Below are 23,302 nucleotides of genomic sequence, written 5' to 3' on the forward strand. Positions count from 1 at the left end.
GCCATAATGAATAAAACATGAATGAGCAATGATATGGTAGTGTTTTCACTTCGATTATTTAAAACAAGTAAAACATTATACTTCTACATCTGGTGCAAAATATGGGGTATATTTGATGAAAACTGTACCAACTGTTGAAGCTTATGTTGAAGAACATTTATGCATGTTCGTGCCCACTGCCTCGAATCTGTATGTTTTTGTGTAGATGCACCTCTGTATGTTCTTTGTGTTGTTGTCTGTCAGCGCCGACATTTCCTTAAATCACCCCTGGATATTTTCACAATGGTATCACTGTATGTCCTTTCATGTGCCATGATCACTAGATGTCTGTCTCTGTGTGTTTGTATTTGTGTGTGTGTGTGTGTGTGTGTGTGTGTGTGTGTGTGTGTGTGTGTGTGTGTGTGTGTGTGTGTGTGTGTGTGTGTGTGTGTGTGTGTGTGTGTGTGTGTGTGTGTGTGTGGATGTGTTTGTTTGCCGTTTCAATGAAAAAGTCCCATTGTGTTACAGCAGCACGCCTAGTTCTGTCATGCTTCAGGGGAGAAGGCAAGACAGGGCGAATCAGGGGTGATATGTCCATAGGCAGGGGGAGGGCTTCACTGAAAATACATACGTCATTAAAAAGATTTGGCAGCACACAGTGCATGTTGCTGTGGTTATCGTGTGCTGGTGAAAGGCTGAAATCAGCAGATGTTGAGAAAAAAGATATATTGCATTCGCAGGGGATGTGGCAATAATGGGCTTCCTCTGTCTATGAAACATATTTTACTTATAAAACATCTGTTTGAACCAAACGTACTATTTGCTTGATTCAGATGCAGAGGACGTATAATTCATTGAGACCAAGAGCTGCCTTTAATCTTAAGGTCATAAGAGAAATGGCTATTGTGTTAAAAGGCTGCAGTGGAGTATGCTTGCCTGCTGCAGTATGTTGCCGAAGCAGCATGTAGCCGCAGTATTATCTGTGTATGTGTGCCTTCTAGGGAGGGAAAGCGAGGGGAGGGGTGCAGATGTAGATGGACAGAGGGAGCAAAAGAAGAAGAGAGCGTGGATAAAGGGGAGGTGGCGGGTGGGGGGGGGGGATAAAAAATGAGGGAATGCATAACAGAAAGCAGACAAAGACATCATGGGGGAGCGAGAGGAAGATACAGCGAGTGGAAAGAGAGACAGACAGTGAGGGAGGGAGAAAAGTATGAAGAGGAGGAAGACATGAGCCCACTGTGTTGCAGAGGAGAGTTTCACACCCATTTTAGAATGCAGTTAGTGCTTGCTGGCTTTGTCCGAGGCACTACTGTATCTGATGACTACATTCAGGTGGCTTCTTCTGCCATTGACAGCATCTGGAATGCGAGCATGCTAACACTGCTTGAACCGGCTCGATCAAGGTGAAATCTCTGAGGAAAAGGCAATCATTAGAAATCAGCTTACATGCTGACATGCACAGACACAAAGTGAAATCCTGGAAGATCACAAATGATAAAGTAAAATACCACAGAAGCATCGTTGCCTGCCTGCCTGCTGCTTTGGTGAACACAAGACTTTGGGAAACCGGCACTCAGCTCCACCACATGGTGAATGCAGGCCACCACAACCCCAGCTCAAAAGCTCACACAGCCCCCTGCACTGTGCAAGGCAATGATTTGAATCACTATTGTGCTTGTGTGAGGTGGAGGGTTGGGGTAGCCCTTAAATGATATATATATATATATTTTTAATTATTTATTCATTTGCTTATTTTGTTTATGATGGGTGAGAAGTGGGGTCTTGCTGCATGACTTAAAAAAAAAAAAAAAGCAGAAAACTTGTGGTTTTGTTACAAAGCTCTGCTGTACCAAACATAGCAAAACATTTAATCAACAAGTCTGTGGAGATAAATTGAGTTGATATGCATAGCATCAATTACACAAGGAGTGCCAGACATAGCTGACACGTAGCCCCTGAGGTGTGATTAAAAAGGAGTTGCCTAAACAGTCCTTAAATTAAAACTGATAGCTCAATTTAGTGCAAATTGATTGTGGGAAGAATCGCCAGGGCTTTGCCACAAAAAACATATAAAGCCCTTCTTATTGATACTACACACAGCAGCTGGTCATTACTCAGTCCTAACCTGCATCAATATTTGTGTAGCAAGACAAATGCAACAGCCATGTAACTGTGAGTGGAGATGTTGACTACAGCAGGAAAAAATAGACAAGAGTGAATACCCTTTATGCATTCGAAAACATGCAGTACATCATGGCTTCATGCCAGCCATGCAAGTTTGCCAATAATATTGATTGATTGGACTTGTGTGGAGATTCTACTCATGTCTTTTATTTGGACCAGTGGAAGAGAAACACACACTGATTAAGTGCCAGTTACTGTATAATTATGCAGCACAGATGGTTGGATGTTCTGCTGAGTTGAATGTTTAAGTTGCTTGTTATCAAAGTTTCGGCCCGAGGACCCATTTAATACCCTCTCTCCTCTTTTTGGCTGCCTTGGCTCTATTTTAGCTGCTTGGGAGTTTTGAAACATGAGATCAATCAGTGGAGCGACTTTTTACATTAGTCTCCGAGTCCACAAGACTTTCCCTCATGTTTTACTGTTTGTTTATTGCCAAACTTCGGCATTGGGACAAAATGCATAACAGGATACAGCATGTGTGTGACTGTGTGTTTCCTTGTGATTTGAAATATCATATGTCCCTTAAGCAGTCTCTGTAACAATTGCTCCCTTTTCGAGAGTGGTGTTTTCAGCTTCGTGCCCAACCCCCAGTGTAGAGGGCCGGGGACCATTTGTTGTCCATGTGGTCTGACCCCTACCCTGTAATCAGTCTGGCATGGTGAGACCTGCTGGCCTTCTGCAGAATGGTGTAGTATATCATCGACTGTTTTCTATAAGGCCAGCGTGCAGGAGCAACACTAGTCAAAGTTTGCTTGGCTCCACGTGGCTTCAGATTAAGGCCTCCCATTATCCTACAGGCTGCTGTGTTGTGATAAGCGCTTGCGAGGCAGCCATGTGTCTGCAGGCTGCAGGTCACATCCTTGGGGGGTGCTGTGCACAGTTCCACTGAGAGAGTGTGTGAGCGTCCAGGAATGTGTTGATGGAAATCACAGCTGAACATATGATTGCTCCAACCTCAGCAGTCATGCTGAGGCCCACCAGCAACAATTTCGCGCATGCACGCACGCACGCACGCCACCCCTCTCCTACCCCAACCCTGCATGCACACATACACACGCATAAATGTGCCCATACCTTTACATGTTTTCACTGCCTGCCCTGAAGTCAAACACAGTCCTGCTGTCAAAAAACTAGTGCTTAAGAACTACTCATAACTTTTACAATTGAGTGGACCAAAAAAGCAGCATCCTCTCAATGACATGGTAGCTCAATTTGTTGAGTCATTACAAGGTGCTGCATCCTTGTCACTGTTGACCCATATTCCTTGAAGTAGTCTGTTCATCCCATACATCCTGAATCTGACTTCAGGCCCCTGCATGAAGATGAACGTCATGTTCAATGTATTGTACATCCTTCAGCTGGAGGAAATATATGAATCTGTTGATGCACATCTTCAAAAAAACTGAAGGATGGTGCTGATTAGTTGTGACTTACATCAGACAGCAAGACCAACAGCAGGAAAACATCTGAAACTAATAAGTAATCCGAATTTGTTTTTAGTTTTACCAAACAGTGAACTCAACAGTTGATTATCACCCAAATTGCTTTAAACAAAAAGTCCACAATCCTCTGTTTTCTGCTTCTGTATTAAGTCATATTGAATGCCTCATATTTGCTGATGATAGCTACGCACATACAAGTGCAACATTTTATTTCCCAGCTTTTAAATTATGTTAAATGTTACTGCGAGCACGATTTTCACAAATAAATAAACACCAGACCAAAAAACTCCTCAGAATTTTCTTTTTTCTTCCAGTAACTCTTCATATCTTTGCTACGTAAGTGGAACATGACAGTAAGTGCTACTTTGCACAAGATAAACAACAACTTCCTTCGCTCCTTCTATGTCTCTCTTTAGTGCGCATAGTAAAAACAAAACGTACTCACTCCTACTACGCAAGCGACAAGATAAACTTGTCTCTAATGATGCTAAAGGATGTTAGTTGTGGCCTCGGCTTAATGTGGAGTATGTGTAAGCCGGTCAATTCTATTGATTGCTGTGGGTAAGCAGCAGCAGCCATGTCTGAGAGGAACAGGCCTTCACATCTGCCAAGCGTTCTGTATTTACAGGCCACTGGAGAGCAGCTTGTCAGGTTCTGTGGATCGAGCCGCTGTGCTATTAGTCATGCCCACTTTTTTTTTTTTAAATTATCCCGCAGTCCTGGGGTCTGGACAGGCATTCCTCTGAGGTGGCCATCTGATTGTGCCAGAATCCCAGGTCTCGTCAGTCAGTGAGTTTGACTGCAGAATCAGGATCAAGTCCAGATTCTGTACCGCAAATAGGATGTTGTAACACAGCTACAAACAAAGGTGTGGTTTTGAAATGCCGCTGACTCTGTGCCTTTTCAAATCGTGTCTCAAAATGTAACGAAGTGATCCTGGTCTTGGCTTTTGAAAGCAAAACAGCCAACTTTCTAAACTTGTGGTTGCCTTAAAAGTCTTTGGTTCTCCCTGGTATTCATAATAGCCTGCAGGCAAATTTTAAAAGATGGTATCCCAGACATATAAAAGAGATATAAAGATCACGATTGCCTCTCTTGGAAAAGCTAAACAAATCTATTTATCAGCTAAAGTGAGATTGTTTCTCAGTCCGACATGATGTCTTGACCTGTGACATGGTCTGAGCTTGTCAGCGTTTGGACCTTGTTTTCTTGAGACAGTCTTAAAATCGTCATTTAACCCACGCTGCAGCTTGTTTTTGTTTATTGTCCAGGCCTTTCTGTATTTGTGGGCAGCATCCGGTACTGTGGGAAGATCCAAAGTAAATGGAGGAGTTTATGTGATGAGCGGATGAACATCCACAGCAGTGTAAGCACACATCACATACAGGTGCAGCATCACAGAGCCATCAGGACACGGCATGCTATAAATTGAGTCAGTGTATACATAGAGTGGAGCACTTACGTTTCAAATTTCATCCAAAGGAATTTCAAATCAAAGAATATAATAAAATACTAATTAATGATAAATGTCAATGAACTTGGGATGCTGCAACAATATTTTCTTCAATAAATTCCTGAGAAATTCTAGCAAAGACAGCCACCAGGTCCCTGTAAGTAAAAGAAAACCCTCTGTGTCATGGCTGCTCTTTTGGCATCAAGCTGTACATATTTTCATAAGCATTTAAACATGGGCATGTGTGTTTTGATTTTACATGTCATAATTATATTTATTAGCACTTTATATGAATATTTGAATGACACCACTCTGCAACCCCTACGAGACATATTAGCAATCGCTTACTCAAATCTTAGAAATGATAAATTTGCAGTTGTTTATGCGCTTTTTCCTTCAACTCCAGCAACCTCGAGTTAAATTGACAGAAGACACGCAATGTTTGTCTCGTAAAACGTAAATCATCTCGCTAATATGTCAGTAATTCATTGCTTTTTGACAAGACCACGCATGATACGAGCTATTGGATTTTGTACATACTGTATGTGCTAATGTGTTAGAGAAGAGGCAGCTGTTGAATCGCATCACTGTCAGAATCAGATAAAAAACAGTAAAAGATTTTAAATAAAATAACTTCTGAAATCTTTCTCCATGGATCATTTGCTCTCTTAATTCATTTTAATCCCGCCGATCCAGTGCGATAAGTGGGCGTCCTGAATCAAAAACAGCAAAGTTATTAAGAATCAAAACACATCTCACTTCTATCCAGTAATCTGACTGTGTTATGCAGGACAGTTAAGCCGTCAGTGTGAATGAGTGAGGATATTGCTATGTGTGAGGAAGGAAGCAGCTGTTACACTTGAAAAGCTGAGTGATGTGAGCAGGAGGTGACATGAGGTTCTGCTGTGTGCAGGGCTTTGTTAACTCTTCCATTACCCCGGGACAAAAAAAATAAAAAAAAAAAAAATCTAAAAAATCTGAGATTCATTTAATAGCATAATAAAAGAATCCCTCTCTCGCCCCCCTCAGCTGTCCCGGTGGTCTTTCCCCGATGGCGACCCAAACTACGGGTGACTGTGCAGGGTTCTGTTTGAACTGGCCAAACAACTCTGCTGTGTTTGTGAATACTTCCAAAGAGGAAAGTTTCCTAAAAAGTATTCATTGAATCATGAAAGCTTGTTTGCACTGAGTCAGTAATAATTTTCAGTTGCTTAGAAGTCTAGCAAGCAGAGTCAGAACTCTGAAAAGGGCATCTGTGAGTAAACCATTATTCACTCACATCAAACAGAATCCCTGCTCCTCCTCTAACCTTGCATTTTTCAGAAGAGGGCATGACTAATTCTGGGTGTTTTCCTCCTTTTTTTGGGTTTTTTTTTTTTTGTTTTCTTTGAGCACAAGAGGAACATGTACTTACCATTCCATTGCTTAAAGCTCAGGAGCACAGTACTGTAGTTTGGTTGCCACAGCTGTCTCTCATCCCAAACCCTCCCATTACTCCATCACGCTGCTTCCTTTTGTTGGCAATGAGGCAACTGTATTCATCACATCATGTCTGTTGGGCGAGAGTAAGTTCTTTCCCGGATGAGTAGTGGGTACAAAGTGGCCGTAAGCAGCGTTGGAGCCATTTCCTTTTGAGTGTGTAGGTGTGAACTGTGGATGGAAAAGGCCTCCCTTTTAGTCAACGATACACTCAGTGAACTCATCTTTTAGTATACAGAGGGCCGGTAAGTCCAACAAAACACCCTTACTCCGTTGCCCGTTTTCAGGACACACAGTGAGCGTGGGTGGTGTGTTTATGAGTGAAAGAGTGCTGCAGCACACATAGAAGGCTGTGTGCTTTCTGGCTTTCACAGATTGGCGGGGGGGTTAGTCCGAGCAGCTGGCCACTACTGTAGCTGTGTGAGCACAAGATCCAAATATGGAGCTGTGGTATATGTCTTCTGTATCTGGTACAAGGTTGTAAAGTCTACCCTTCCTCAGAAATGAGGGCCAGCTGTTGAAGATGAAGGGCGAGGAGCACATGTGGATACCTCACATTTTGTCCTTTTTATTACATTACATTTCATTTAGCTGACGCTTTTATCCAAAGCGACTTACAATAAGTACATTTCAACCATGAGGGTACAAATTCAGAACAACAACAATCAAGAAAGTACAATTTTCTTCAAGATAGCCAAACTTCAAAGTGCTATCAGTAAGTGCCATTTTAAGTGCTACTATTCAAGGTAAAGTCTGAAGAAGTGTGTTTTTGGTTTGCGGCGGAAGATGTATAGACTTTCTGCTCTCCTAATGTCGTTGGGGAGCTCATTCCACCATTTTGGAGCCAGGACAGCAAACAGCCGTGATTTTGTAGCGTGTTTAGCTAGCAGTGAGGGAGCGACCAGCCGATTGGCAGATGCAGAGCGGAGTGAACGGGCTGGGATGTAGGGTTGGACCATGTCCTGGATGTACACTGGACCCGATCTGTTCACAGCACGGTACGCAAGTACCAATGTTTTGAAACGGATGCGGGCAGCTACTGGTAACCAGTGAAGGGAGCGGAGGAGCGGAGTAGTGGGAGTGAATTTAGGAGGTTAAAGACCAGTCGAGCTGCGGCATTCTGGATGAGCTGCAGAGGTCGGATGGTAATAACAGGTAGACCTGCCAGGAAGGAGTTACAGTAGTCTAGATGTGAGATGACCAGAGCCTGGACCAGAACCTGCGCCGCCTTCTGAGTGAGAAGAGGACATATTCTCCTGATGTTGTGCAGCATGTATCTACAGGAACGTGTTGCAGTGATGTTGGCAGTAAGGGAGAGTTGACTGTCGAGTGTCTCCGAGGTTCTTAGCAGTCAGGGTCGGGGATAACACAGAGTTGTTGAAGGTAATAGTCAGGTCGAGGGTGGGAGAGTCTTTCCCTGGAAGGAAGAGCAGTTCAGTCTTGTCGAGGTTGATTTTCAGGTGGTGTGAGGACATCCACTGAGAGATGTCAGTCAGACAGGCAGAGATTCGTGCTGCTACCTGTGTTTCAGATCGGGGAGTCATCAGCATAGCTGTGGTAGGAAAAGCCATGTGAGTGAATGACAGAGCCGAGAAAGTTGGTGTACAGAGAGAAGAGGAGGGGACTCAAGATGGAGCCTTGAGAGACACCAGTAGTGAGAGGACAAGGTTCAGACACAGATCCTCTCCAAGTTACCCGGTAAGTGCGGTCGTTGAGGTAGGATGAGAACAGGGAGAGAGCAGAGCTTGAGACACCGAGGTCCTGAAGGGAGGAAAGAAGGATCTGGTGGTTCACTGTGTCAAATGCAGCAGAACAGAGGAGAGAGAGGCTGCTCTAGCAGTGTGAAGTTGCTCAGAGACAGCAAGGAGGACCGTCTCTGTTGAGTGGCCTGCCTTGAAGCCAGAATGATGAGGGTCAAGAAGGTTATTATGGTGAAGATAGGAGGAGAGTTGATTAAAGGTAGCTCGCTCCAGAGTTTTGGAAAGAAAGGGAAGAAGAGAGACAGGTCTGTAGTTAAAGTGATGAAATGATCTACATTATTACTGTCTGATAGATTGTTTACATTTAGGCCAGATAGTCATTGACTAACCTTTTGCGTTGTTTGTATGGGCATGTATGGGACATTTTACAAACTTTATGGTGTTCATCTGTGTTATTGTAAATAGTTTGATGCTTTCTCTTTTATATACTGTAGATAACATTTTGCACCATACCACTTGTTATTACTAAAAAATTCTCCACATGGCATTTTCTTTGGAAACGCCTGGACTTTTGGACAATAAATTATCTGTGGCAATGTTATCAAATTTGAATCTGGACTAGATCAGACTTTCTACCGTGGTTTCATTCTGGTTCCCAGCTAATAGGTCCCAGCTACAGTCATCGACAGGTATTTGTTCGCAAAACAAATTCATGTGGGAATTAAATAAAAAAACTTCTACTTTAGTGTGTTAAAACTTGTATAACTCAGTGCCAGTAGCACCTACAGGGATTTTGTGGATTTAAGATAAACCTTCAGTGTTGCCTTTCAAAAGAGACCAAACTCAGGCTTGTACAACAAATGGTTTGAGAACATCTTTCAGTTTACTTTAGGCATGTCTTAATGAAGCATTTCAGGCCAATTAATTTTTTTCAACTTTTTTTTTTAATGGTTTAAATGTACTTTTCTGTAGGTAACCAGCCTTTTTTTTTTTTTTTTTTTTAATCTCTCCCTGGTGTCACTCACTGGTCACTAAAACTTTTCCAAACTGGCTACTCAATTCGTATGTTGTCCTAATTTTTATATCCCATAATAAACAGTTTCTCGTGATGCTATATATTTAATGAAGTTGATGTGACTGATCAGGTTTTTTTTTTTTAAAGTAACTTTGATTTTTTTTTTTTGTGGATTGTTGTCGTTAAATCAGTCCAGCTTCATGAAAATAAAATAATGTATCTATTTTTATATCGGTCAATAAAAGGAAGTTGTCAGACAGGTGTGAAACATCTGCTGCTGTTAGTCACCATGCTGCTGTTTAAATATCTCGCTGAATGGTAATTCATTGGCTGATGAGATTTACAGATCGTGCCACTTTGCCCTCCGGGTTCAAATGTGTCACCTTCAAAGTCACAGATATGCTACTCTGACCTTCACATAACTATCAGAGCTGCTGCCTGTCACATGGGTTTAGACCAGAGATGTCACCATGCAGGTTTAGTGGCTCCAAAGTGGATGACCATATGTTCCCGGCCCGTGGTGCATTTTCATTTTTCACCAGTGATTCAGTTGAATGTTGTGAGTCCCAGTTGGACTAAATTGACAGTGACAGTGAGAGTTTTCTGAGGGAGGTGTCCTCTTGTTTCTCATCACCCTCTGCGGCTCATCTGTGACGGTATGGGGCTACCAGCCTGAAAAGACTCAAACTCAAGGATGTAGTGAACAAAAGTTTACTTAGTCAGAGCGGGAAAAGGAAAGCAACAGGCGTCCTCACGATAAATACGCGGAGGCCACGCAGAGATGGAGCTGCTTCTGAAAATACGGCCGCAGAGAACAGCCCTGTCTGGAACAGCGCCACAGAAAAACACCATGTGTCGCTTTGTTGCCAACTGCACACGCACTGGTCCTGCCAGCGGGCACACCAGCACTCGCCACTACACCCGCACTGTACCCTGCGCCTTCTAAGTGCCCTTTGCTTCTGTGCATCGCACGAACAGCTGTTGTGCAATCACATACTAGGTTGCTCTTTGATTTCACTTCAGTGCGGAGACGATTGAAGCAGGCAAGACCAGGCATATCAGCTATGTGACTGAAAAATGGTAATAAGAGACAAGAATATAAAAGAAGCCACACTGGTTGTGGTGGTGGCAGTCTGACTGAAGAGTGGGTGGTAGATTAATGTTCCTGGCAGGCTCCATTTTGTTCATTTCTAAACATTCCTGTTTCATACTGAAGGTGTTTGAATTGTGGATAATTTTCTATTGAAGAAAAGCTTTAAGTGCACTCTCATTCATAATGGGGTTTTGTGCATCATACCTACAGCAAATAGTAATTAATTCCTCTTTGGCTATTTGACATGAAATCTCCCGTGCTCATTTTAAACTCTATACAAAATGCTTGCAGGCACAGATGCTGTATATTGCCATTGATTGGGTGTGGCTATACTGTATGTGTGAAAGTAGCAGGCTTGGGTTTTTGTTGGCTTTGGCAAGCAGAAGTATTTTCCAAGTTATAATCCTGTCAACAAACCCTCTTTTCTTTGCCCTCCTCTTCCCTGCATTACTCTTGGATCCATCCTTTTTTTTTTTTTTTTTAAAGCCTCTGTTCCCATTTGTTTCTGTTTCTTTCTTTCTTCCTTTCTTTCTTTCTTCCTTTCTTTCTTTCTTTCTTTTATTGCCGCTGAATTTGTCTGGACTTGAGCTCTTGTCAAAATATGCTGTGGGTCTAAATCTGAAAATGAAAACAGGGATCATATGACTTTTATTATCTAATTAGCAAAGTTAAAAAAATGAAGTATCAATCTTTCATAAAAATAACAGCTAATGTGTACATGTTGATCCCCTTTGTAGCATTTGTCCAGACATTTCTATTGCTTTGTAACTTGTGTAATTTGTCTCTGGTGACACTCTTTATTGAATTGTAATACCACTATTCAATAGCTCCTGCAATATATATAGCTAAACCCCTTGCATAAAGTCTTTTTTCCCCTTTTATGTCATGCCTGCATTATCTTAAACCTTAGTTCACAATTTTCACCACATCAGAACCATCTATCAACAACTTTGTATTAAACCAAAACCACACTTCACAATTTGGTCTTTTGTTCTTGTACTTATCTGTTTATCTTATTTATTCATTCCATCTCAAATAGATTTCTGAAAAACAGAGAGGACCATAATGCAGTGCACACAAGTGTTGCAACGCTTGCAACATGTACTGGCCATTCATTTTGAGATAAAAGATCTCGGTCCCAGCTGTAACAGGAGATATGTCAGACATTCCCTACCAAGAGTCGGAAGGTGAGGGGGGGAGTAGGAGGAGGAGGAGGAGGGCACTTAGAGCTTTTTCTTTCTGGTACATAAAACTGACTTGTGGAAAAGCATGTCTGGGTGGCAGAGCTATTACAGATACCACTACATCTTTATGTGTCTGCTGAAGAGTCTCTACTTAAGACGTTAATCACTTTCCCATCGGATTTTTATGGCCTGACCAGAAATATTTCTCCTTGTTTGAATTGTGATAAAGATTTACATGATGTGATAAAACAGAGTTGCTTCTGTGTTGTTATGCAGTAGGATGCCACGTAAATAAAGGAGGGAGGGGAATTTACACACCATTGTAAATTTGTTAGTGTATGACAGAATATCTAAACATAATGTAATACATTTACATGTTTATTTTTGGGTGAGAATTTTAGTTTTTCGAACCGTCTTTGCTTCACTGCAGAGATGTCTGACTGTCAGAGATGAATGTCTCAGTGTAGGTCTGCACACTGTTCTCACTCAGTGACATGCTCCCAAAGAGGCTGCATAATTTATACTTTTTATCCTGATAACATTGCTTTTAAGAGTGAAAACAAAACAAAAAAAGCCATAACAAAGTCCAGATGGATCCGCTCCACCACTGGTTGAATAACTGCCTTGGCTTCCTCCCTGCACAGAATCTGACTCTGCCTCGTGTTTTCAGATGCCTTTCTGTTCAATTACAAGTGCAGAAGTGAAAAAGATCAAGCCAGGCTGAAGTAAATTATCAACATTTGTCATAAATTAGAGCGACATGTATTTGGACTGGCCATTTGAAAATGTATTTCATTTCACAATTCAGTGTTCGGGGCTGGGCTGTGAGGTGCAGGGCTAAGATTCAGTACGAGCACTTTTCTGTTTGCTGCATATGCACGGGGTGCCTCAAGAGGAAAAAACTGTGCAAAAGGGACCTCTCTTTTCATTTTTACGATTTTCCTAGAATCCTTTGGAGAGTGTGGAAAGACAGGCATGTTTATGAAGGTTTCCAGATGGTCCTGCTTGCACCCCCAGCTTTTTTCAGTTCTTGGGCCATGAAGGATTAATCAAAGTCAGTGGCAAGGGCTGATGGCTAAACACTGTGGCTCTCACTAACCCAGAGGAAACCTCTCCTCAACTTCCTTCAACTCAGATTCAGCCCCTGGGCTACAGTACCGAGGAAAGTCGAAACCTGAGGTTAAAAAACCAAGCAAACTTAACGAAACCTCGCCTTATAAGTGCACACAAACAAACTCAGCCCCCTCCAACTCTGTTTAGTAGAGCAGCTGATCTCCTCCGTAGATGAAAGGAATTTGTTTCCAACATCCAGCCAGGAGTTAACGAATGCACCTGAACTCTGGTCCCCTTTGTGATGTGGGCGGCATGACCAGAGACAGACAGCACCTCATGGCAAAACAATGCACTAGAGCAAATTAATGGAAGTTGAGTCATTTAGATTTAGGTATTCATGGATTCTCTGTTACAGTTTTGCAATTTCTTTTTTGAGTCCTTCTGTCTGAAATATGCTCTTAGAGATTAAATTACATCTGTAATGCAAGAGGAGTTGAAAAGATTTCAGATTGCTATGATCAGGCGAAAGTCTCTCTTTTGGAAACCATTTTTAGCCGCACTATTACTGTCCTTCCTCTTGGGGATAGATGCAGGTGAAAGCGCTGTCTCCGGAAAGAAGATGACAAGTAATAAAAAAGCACAACAGAGGAGTTTGAACAAAACTGTTAATTTCTAAAAAAGACAAAGCTATTTTGGTTAATAGCGCTGCCCACTGTTGTCCTTCCCTTAATGATCACTTCAGACACGATATAGAGGAAACAAGCCTTCAGCTGACAGGTCTAACTTGAGCAGGTGGAACAGAGGAGCTCTCACTGAACGAATGTGGTTCGTGAAACAGATTGTTTGAATAACACTGTGGTTTTCTGGAGGTTTGCTATGCGCCCCAAAATCAACACGACTTACTGTTACAAATTTTCTTTATTTGACACATGCAAAAATGCTGCCACTCGAACTCGGCCGAGCAGCTGCTCTACATGGCAATGATGAACACGTACAGCATTCACGACACATGTTATTGTACCAACTGTCAGCAAGAACGACTGTGGTCTGTTCACAGCAGCCTCACTGGATAATTAGATACGAGCACCTCAGATCAGTTTTTCTCATTTAGTCATACAATAATGTGCTCGGATGAATTAGTAACATACAGAATACATCTCATCACCTCATTCATCTTCCCATTGCTGTACATGTTTGTAAGGAGAATTTAGTCCATGCAGAAAGAAATGAATCCTCCTCAGGCAACTGGTGTCCATTACACATTAAACTCTCAAAAAATAAAACCACCAGACACTGAGATTCATAAAGCATCTTAGTCAATTTAAACCTCATGCAGACAAATGCAGACTGAAATAAACATCTGCTATATTCCAATTGGTGTACTTACGTACTAACACTCACTATTTTGAATGGACAAGTGCATTCACACTGTCAAGTATGGACACTACAAGTACCCAAGTGGTGCACTCAAAGTAATCCAAAAATTGAGTGTGAAAAGCTGGACAATTTCCACACTCAGTGGTCGCCATCATGGCTACATAGTGAAAAAAGAAGGGACCACCGATGTGAAGTATTTTCAAAGTCAGGCGTCTGAAGAAGCTGCAGCTGTTGCAGAACACTGCACAAAAGTGTTTATTTTTCACTCAGTACTACCATACTGCTGTTGGACGAAAAAGCCATCAGTATGTTTATTGTGTGCATTAAACAGAGGACACGAAAACACAATCATTTTCTGGAACAATAATAAAAGCCAGCAGATATGTTGGCAGATGATCCATTTAAATGCGACAGTTATTTCCAGTCAGTGCAGAACGGCAGTGGGCGATTTGAGACAACACTACCCTGTCGAAATTATCCTAACATGTAAGAGTACTATTTGTTAGTGTGCTAAGGGAAGTATATCATTTGGAACACAGCCATACGGTATACATTGTCATCGTATCGCAGTCAGTTGTTATGTGTGTAGCCCAATTAATTAATTGTTTCCTCAGTATGTAAATGTGAACTTTTACACAGGTGCATCACATTTCTTTCAAAAACGTATATCATGTTAGAAGAAGGCCAGCCAACGCTGAAAAATAATGATAAAAAGCATCGTTATCTAATGATGTAACTGATCAGTTCATTTTTGTAACACGTTGTCAATTACAGTATTTAGCCTGACACTAGCGCAGCTGTAGATGTCCACTCCATGAGAAGCAGTAACAGACTCCAGCGTTCAAAAGCCAGCGGCAACATGGGGCCCTGCACCAATATTTTACTGATGCTCAGCAGGTTCTTACATACTTTTTGTCAACTTTTACAAGTTTATTGTAAAACCTAAAGTGGGTGCACATGTATGATTTATAGGTGCTGCGTGCATCAGTTTCGGTGCAGTTCCCTTGTGTTGGCCCCTAGCTGTTTGAATCGAAGAAGACTTTAAATTTGACCTAATAATCTGAAATGCTGGATCTCTTTTAATCCACAGTTACTGAGTATTTGATATAGATATGGAATTACAGATTTATGTAGTGTCCACGCCAGAATTTTTATCATATGAATTTGTTGACAATGTTTGCATGGTCTGTACGGATTTCTAAACTCTCAGTTCAAGATGTGCTGAAACCAGAACGTTTCTTTCCCTCGTCTGTTACAGCAGACCTTGTGGTGTGGAGGAGGATCGGGGGGACACCAGGGAGAAAAGGGAGGAGAGCAGAGAAAAGGAGGAGAGGAAGAGAAAACTGGGACACTCACTGTGCGGTGTCATAGATTAGATGTCAGTTGATGACTGCAGGCCAATAAATGTTCCCAAACGGATTGTTTTTGTTAGTATTGGGATACACGCCTTGTTTGAAGCCACTGAAAGCAGCAGTATTTGCTTCAATGCTGCTAAACTGTGGAAAAAAATATTTTTTTAAAATCTCTATTTAGATCTTTATTACCTTGTGATCATTCATCAAAGTTATAAATATAAATGTTCCAACATACATTTATATTAAATACTGTAGCATTTATCTAAAATTGATGTACATCTATTAAATGCAAACAGTATTTAACTTTCTGTAGGACCCTTCAGGGATGAAACTCTGCCAGTCTGTGAGGCGGTTATGCAAAAGCTCCATTGTTTTCCATATAGTTTGTAGTACCACTAAAACTTTTCAGAGATGTGTACGATCTCATTTTAAACCTAGATTTCATGAAGGTTTCACAAAGGGAGGAATCACAGGCATTTTAATATAAAGGTCAGTGCCCATTGAGACGTAATGTAAAAAAGAATCTGTACCTAAAAAAAAATAAAAATAAGCAGTATTAGTTCAGAACATGTAAGCATAATTTCAGAGCCTCTAAAGCTAACAGAATTGTCATTATGACATTGTGCAATAATCTATCTGGACAACGATCGACTAAACTAAAACCCAGAAAAGGACCGAATGTTCTTTTCTGACTGACCACGGTGAGAAAGAGGAAAGACGTGTCAACAGGGAGACAGATTTGGTATGGCCAGTAGTTAAATAAACTTAGACAGCAGAACTTGTCCATGGTTCAAATATCCGCCTTGATCCTTTCTGTGTGAAGTTTACATGTTCTTCACCTCCCTGTACGCCTATTTCTCCAGGTTGTCTGTTTTCCGCCCACAGTCGAGCCACATGTAAGCCAGGTGGACTGGAGATGATGTGTGAGTGTGATTTTCGGTCGGTGTGTTTGCCCGCCCTGCGCAGGACTGATCATCTGTCCAGGACGTTCCCCTCCCTTCTGGGATGGGGTGCTGCCCTACATAAAGATTTATACAGATTGTATTGCCGCCTTCTGTTTGGCATGCTTTACATTTCAAGTCCGCACAAGGTTTCTATTTTCTAGAAGGTTCCCTTCTTCCTGACAGTTTTGTCTGATCTTTTTATGAGGTGTTTTACATCCCAGCAGGCCAGGCGAGAGGCCAGGTGACAATGAAGCATTTATGATTAACTCGTAGACCTGGAAATGTTTTGGAAAATTTGGAGGTGACAGTGGATAGGTTCTGTGTGCTTTCGGTAACATTAACTCATTTTAGAAAACTGGCTGAACAACAACATGAGAGATTAGCATTTAAACCCAAATGCAAACCCTTTTTAACTCTGAAAATACAACATCAAATCACAGCTCGTATCAACCCACTTTATCAAATTAATCCAGTTGTAGATTTATACCTGGGTTTGTTGTTTGCATAATTAAAGTAAACCTTTATGTCCTCCACAGTTGTTTGGACTTTATTTTTTAAGTTGGAGTGCTCTTTTACGCAGTGATGAGATGACGTCCTATTTTGGGAGATTATTACTTTTACTAAAACATAATATAACATTTCCAGTTTTTCTTTTGATATCGTGTTTGGATTTTGCAAAGCGCTGACATTTCTGTTCTTCACAAACTCGTGCTGGCGAGTGAAGCGCAGACTGATGTCATCTGTTTGCTTTGTCATGCTAACTAGCACGGGAATTAACCTCTGTTGTCTTAGCCAAACCAGAAGTGTGCTTCTGAACAAAAGCAGCACGCTTCTCCGACCTGGGTGGGAGAGCTTCCTTTGCAACTGTTGCAGTGTAACAAATGGGAGTTGTGAAATCTTGTTGTGGTGGCAAACAGCCTACTATATGTCGGAGCCAGTGGCCCGGCTGAATACAAATCCTGGTGCAATTTCTCGTCACAACGTCCTCCATGACACGAGTATCAGGCTGCTGAAATTGATGTATTGTGGCTGTAAAGGTCTTCCATTTGGAAACATATGGATCCCAACGAACAGCCACTTTCTGCCAAGGTGCTAACAGCGTCTGACAGCAGGTACACTGTTGCAATCACATGTCAACATCTGACACGTGAAGCGCATTCCTCCCTTCTCAAGCCAATCCTGCCACGGTGCGCCTCTCTCAACAGCCCTCTCCCTCCTGATGTCCCTACCTTCGTCCTGATAAGCAGACTTCATCCCAAACATATTATATCTATTCAGTCCGGGGGGATTAAGTGCAGATACACGACATTTTGGGCCATTCCAAGGACCTGAGTCAATGCATAAACAACTCCTACGCTGTGTCAGGGAAATATTTATCTTTGCTCATAGAACTTCTTGAGATAGTGTCAACACTGCTTCAAGACACAATTACATTTGTGGCTGGAGAACTAAGAGTCTTTGGGGGAAATACAAGTGTATAATATGAGTAAAGCTCAGAATACTTGTAGAGAACAGAACTATCATGCTGATTAAAAATGACAGTCGCGTTCATATTAAATGAAAATAATTTATCCTGATGTTTCCTCATTTTGACTTCAAATCATCATTTATTCATCTTACTGGGTGCTGTTACTAGAGGGAAATTGACATTAAAGAAGATCATCTGGGTGGTAATGTGTGTTTTTTTTCTCTTTCTCTGTTTTTTTCTCAGTAACCACAACGCTATCTCCAGGCTCAGGCCACGCCAGAAAATGCAACGACACAGAGAAGGCCTACTGTGTGAATGGCGGCGACTGTTACTTCATCCATGGTATAAATCAGCTTTCCTGCAAGTGAGTTCTCGCCTCTGTTTTTAGATCCTCCTTGAAATCTTATGTTTATTTGTCTACCTTTGTTCCTTTAAGATGTTTCGTCCCACAGTCTAAATGGAAACTTTCTTCATGACGCTGTTACTTCACTGATATTTAAAGTTCAAATTTTTATTTTGCTGTTTGTCTCCATGATGTCCCTTGATTCCCCTTCTCATGTCTTTCAGCAGCAGCAGCAGCAACACATCACAGGAAAATGCTGCCAGTTTGCCTAACTACCCACCTGTTGTGTATTTTAACACTAATAATGAAGTGAGGCGGCAGTGTGCTCATCCTTTTAAGTCGTGTTTAGTGTACAGGAGGGCTGCACATTAAAAGCCTTTTCAAAATGTCATGAGTCACTGGTTTAGTAGTGAGCAAATATTTATGCCTGTTAGAGGCCCCCAATGAGGTAAATAGAATCATTGCTTACATTTGGCAGAGGGGATCAAGACCCATGAGTTAAAGTGCGCCGGAGGAGCCACGTATCTCTGCTTTCCAGGAAGAAAACAGGTTGACATTATCACAGAAACAACCTTTTTTTTTTATCTTTGACATTTACATTCTAGTTTGTATTAGACTCAAGTTCAAGAAACATCATTTGGGATGATGTTCAGCAGAAGTTAACAGTCATTTTCTTTGTTGTTTGTTTCTGTATTTCAAAGGACTAACAAGTTTTTTTTTATTATTATTTCTGATGCAACAACGAGTCAATTACTGACTCAGTTGATTATTAGAAAATTAAACCCCAACTATTTTCATGATCCATTGTTAACTTTCAAGCAAAAATGCCAAATATTCTCTGGTTTCAGCTTCTCGTGTGAATAGTGGCTGGTTGTCTTCTGTGATATCAAACTAAATGGGTTTTGGACTGTAGGTCGCACAAAACAAGGCATATGAAAGTGTCAAGTTTTTGACAGGTTTGAAAATATTTTCTGACACTAAATAGACCAAAAGATTTATGAATTAATTTAGAAAGTAATAATCAGATTAAGTGGTAATAAAAAAAAAAAATTCATCAATAGCTGCATGAACTGTAAACCTCGTCGTACAATACAAAATTCATGCAAGCCCATCATACCTTGTCAAAGTTGTCAGATATTATGTTGCCTGTTCTGTTGGACCATATGTCAACATAGCATAAGTCCTTTGGCCGGATTGATATAGAGCTGAAACACTGGCGAGGTGTCTGTGCCCAGTTGGCCAGAGGAAGAACGCTCGACAAGCAACAAGGACATGGCTGCAACAGCCGTTCAATACGCTGTGTACAAATTAGAGGCAGCAATAACTCAATTGCTGCAGCTAATTCACTCACGGCCGGGGCATGGGTCCAGAAAAGTTGGATAATGCAGTGAAGGCCTGCAGGGATTTGTTGCCCCACAGCCATCTCATTCAATATAGGCCAGACTTCAGTGGGTATTACTCACTGGCTAAACAAGTCCTGCAGACAGCTAGCCCTACTTTTATGCCCATGCTCCTTCACTTTGAGGTACAAACTTTGTTTTAGGGAGAGCAGAGGTTAATGAATGACCTAAAGTAACTGACTAAAGTAAATATATTTCTCAACACAGACATTTATTCATATATGTAATCTACTTTATTGGTCTTAAATAATAGCAGACAGTTTATATCTATTGTCATTTTTACGTAAAGCATAAACAACGATGTTGGTTTTTTTTCAAGCAGAATGTAAAATTATAGTATTTATCTATTATAATTGTTGTTGTAAATAGGTCGACACAACACGGAAAAAAATTGCTTAAAATTGGAGTTAGATGGTTTTATCTTATGCAGGACATATACAGTCATCTGCATGTCATCTGCTAGTGATACAGCTATCTTGAGTAATGCTTGTAACCATTGTTCTATAAGGTGATGTATTCAAAATTGCCTAATTTTGTCTGACCAACAGCTCAAAGCCCAAACACATTCAGTTTACCAAAATGTAAAACACATTAAAGCAGCAGCTTTAGCAGCTTTAAGCAAATTGGTAAACTGGTTGATTGTTTCAGTCATATAAAGCTTAATTAATGCACATTAGTAGTCTTTATGAAACAGGAAAAAAAAAAAGAATGCATTCCAAAACAAAGAAAATCTAAAATATCCCTTCTCTCTGGGACTTATAGGGACTTATACAGATTCTGCTCCACGTCTTCTAATACATGGTAAAAATGCTTTTTTTCTTCCCAAATGCCACATGTTTACTTTCTGCACCACTGTGGATATTTTCCCATTCTTCAGATTTTTTTAAGATTATGTGATGACAGTTTATTTCTTTCATCTTCCAGCCAAGTTTCCTTGTCTGGGTAGTGCTATCCCCTGTTACTCACCATCACTCAGGATGAGTAATTTAATGCTGAATGTTATGGTGCTCCTGGGAGGCGTTGTGTGAAACCAGTAAATCACCAGCAATGACCTTTGTTGGATTGGTGGTCTAGTTGTGGCTGAGTGGAATGTTGGTGGCCCTCAAAGACCAACTGCTCATCCTAATGGGATTATAATGAGGAAATATGGTTAGGCCCAGCACATTTGATGGCGGTGATAGTCTGTCTTCAGTCAGGAAAATATAAAGATACCCATTAGAGACCTTGGTCCTGACTCTATCTTATGTTTCAAAGCACAAGTAAACAAATTGTCAAGTCATGTTTTTCCACTGAGAAACAACTTCAGTTTTTCTTCCTTTACAAACTAAGAATAGAATAATTTTTTTTCTCCTGATTTGACTATTTTACTTCACTGTCCTTTGATATTGGTCATAAAACTATCTGAATTGCAGGTTATATACGTACCATCTTTTCAAGAAGCGCCAAGCGGAGAAGCCACATTACCCCATTTTCAGCTTTGTTGCACATCCTAGCATTGATTTATTGATCACCTATAAAGTTGTAGAGTAGTAGTAGCGGTAGAGTTACAAGCCACATACACTCTTTGGTCAGGAAGAGACAGGGATTCTCTGTATTTATTACCTTTAATAACATAATTTGAGCTCTGTTTTTCTTAAACAGTAGCCTCATACTTTACTATTATATATAATTGAATTTTTTTGTCCCCTCTTTCTTCTTCTTTTATTTTCTATCATAATATACTGCCACTTTTGGTATCAGTTTTTCCTTTTCCTTTTCACTCCTTGTGTGATATTCAGTGTATTCGTATGTATGTGACTCATGACGTTGCACAGCAGTACATGCGAAGGGATTTAAGTCCATGAGATTTACAATGCACCTCACTTCCTGTGTTTTCCTTTTCATAACACTTGTGTGCTCCTTCCCAGATGTCCGGACGGATACTTCGGCCCTCGATGCTTACAGACCGAGCCTCTGCGGTTGTACATGCCCAATCCTTTCAAAAGTATGTTCACTTGATATGAGCAGCTGAGAACAGAGACACAGTTGTCACTGGATTACCTCTCTGGACTCCTGCTGCCCCCCACCGCTCCCCCTCACCCTCCACCCCCCAGTTCTCTTGCTCTTTCTCCTCCTCTTTCTCCTTCTCAGGTCAACACGCAATGAGCTGTGCACTACACCATGCACACGGTGGTGTCATCCATGGGAACACTCTGCTTCTGCTGTCTGTAGTTGTGCTGTTGTTCTAATTCTGTGTCTCTCTGCCTCTCTCTCTCTCTCTCTCTCTCTCTCTCTCTCTCTCCCTCTCTCCCTCCCACCCTCTCTCCCTCCTTTCTCACTTTTTCTTACACACACTCTTCTTTTCACTCCCCCTCTCCTTCTGTTTTCTTTCTTCTTCTCACTCCTCCACCACCCTCCTCCTTCTCCTCCTCCTCCTCCTCCTCCTCCCTCTTCTTCTGTGGCTTTGTTTCTTTCCATCAGGTGTCCAAATGACTTTACTGGTGATCGCTGTCAAACCTACGTTATGGCCAGTTTCTACCGTATGTCAATTTCCTCTTCTGTCACTGTCAGACTGTCCTCGTGTCATGCGTGCATGCTGGGCATAGAGAGACTGCATTCATTTCCTGTTATTACCTAATAGCTGTGTCTGTGTCTCCTCTGATGACTCATTCACAAACTGGCATAGATCAGTCTAGTCTGTTACTGTGTTTGGTCTGCATGTGATACCGTGTGCCCTTTTAACTTGCAATGTGCATGTGCATTTTCAGAATAAGAGCTCGTAGTAAGTTTTTGATAGCAGCAAGTGGTTGTCTGAGTTCAGATGTTTTCGTGCAGGTTGATTTGCACACTTAACAGCTGCATGTAACAACATTCTAATGGCAGAACAATTACTAAAGCACCATGGTTAGCTCACTTACTAATGATGCCTGTTTATGCAATCAGCTGCAAACATGCAAGCACGTGTGATCCAACTAGAGCCGGTCTACCGATGCAAAGCCAGGCATGAACAGTTAGCAGCAACTAATATAAATGACAAATGACTGAATCTGTTACTTGCTGCACCAGCTTAACTGAAGATGTTTTTGTTGAGGTCTAATCAATAAAACTGAAAATTTAGTGTCTCTTTTATTTTTTCCTTAAGGGCTCTTAATATATATATTTTTTATAGATTCTACATCTAGAATTGATCCTTAAAGGTATAGTGGGAAATTGTGACCATTTTTAATTGCAGTATCATCAGTATGGAAGTGAAACATGAGCCAACATGACAAAATTCCACTGAACACACATTTATTTTTGACCAATTCGATTTCATCGTGACGATATTAAGGGATTTCTCAAAGGTCCAATCACTTACTGCAAATATTTTAAATGTTACTGTTCTCATCACTTCGTTGATCACAGTTGCTTTAGCTAGAATATGCATGTACATACAGGCCAGGCTTCACATCACTTCAAGATACCCCAAGATGTTAAATGATAGGCACCGTTTTCTTTCCATTTCAGACCAGCTAAAGACTAGAAAGCTAAAGTTACAGCCAGTCGCTGGAAAACACCGAACATTGTTAAGGCCACACTAGAACATTATGCAAATTGCATTTGTTTCCAACACACACATGTCTTCAAAAGAAGCAACAAAATGGTGTTTTTCCGGCAGATGTCCTCAGTGTAGAGTTCATGCATTGCACTCGAGTTCCTTGTCAAACAGCTTTGCCAGCTTGGGGTAAGGAGTCAACCCTGCACCACTCCACACAGCAACATCCGCAAACACATCCATCAACTACAGAATTATACCGAGATTAGAGGAAGGTTTGTGGAGGATTTCGGCTTGATAGATCTTGCCCTTAAGGTTT

The 23,302-nt window shown here is 41.2% G+C and overlaps 1 protein-coding gene across 3 annotated transcripts in view; it reads left to right on the forward strand.

Moving 5' to 3' along the window:
- The window catches only part of nrg2a (neuregulin 2a), a 70,637-nt gene that overhangs the window by 34,345 nt on the left and 12,990 nt on the right, over nt 1–23,302 (forward strand). For 2 of the 3 annotated variants that reach the window (XM_069713340.1, XM_069713341.1), the window contains exons 4-5: nt 17,970–18,090; nt 21,930–21,988. In XM_069713340.1, the coding sequence (XP_069569441.1) occupies nt 17,970–18,090; nt 21,930–21,988 (180 nt within the window). Of the gene's footprint in view, nt 1–17,969; nt 18,091–21,376; nt 21,454–21,929; nt 21,989–23,302 lie in introns of all 3 variants that reach the window. The other variant, XM_069713342.1, reaches the window with a different exon arrangement.

The sequence above is a fragment of the Brachyistius frenatus genome, unplaced genomic scaffold, assembly GCF_029030835.1.
Source record: "Brachyistius frenatus isolate BFR_SWC_R1_liver_20210118 unplaced genomic scaffold, ASM2903083v1 Contig_117, whole genome shotgun sequence".
Taxonomy (NCBI): Eukaryota; Metazoa; Chordata; class Actinopteri; family Embiotocidae; genus Brachyistius; species Brachyistius frenatus.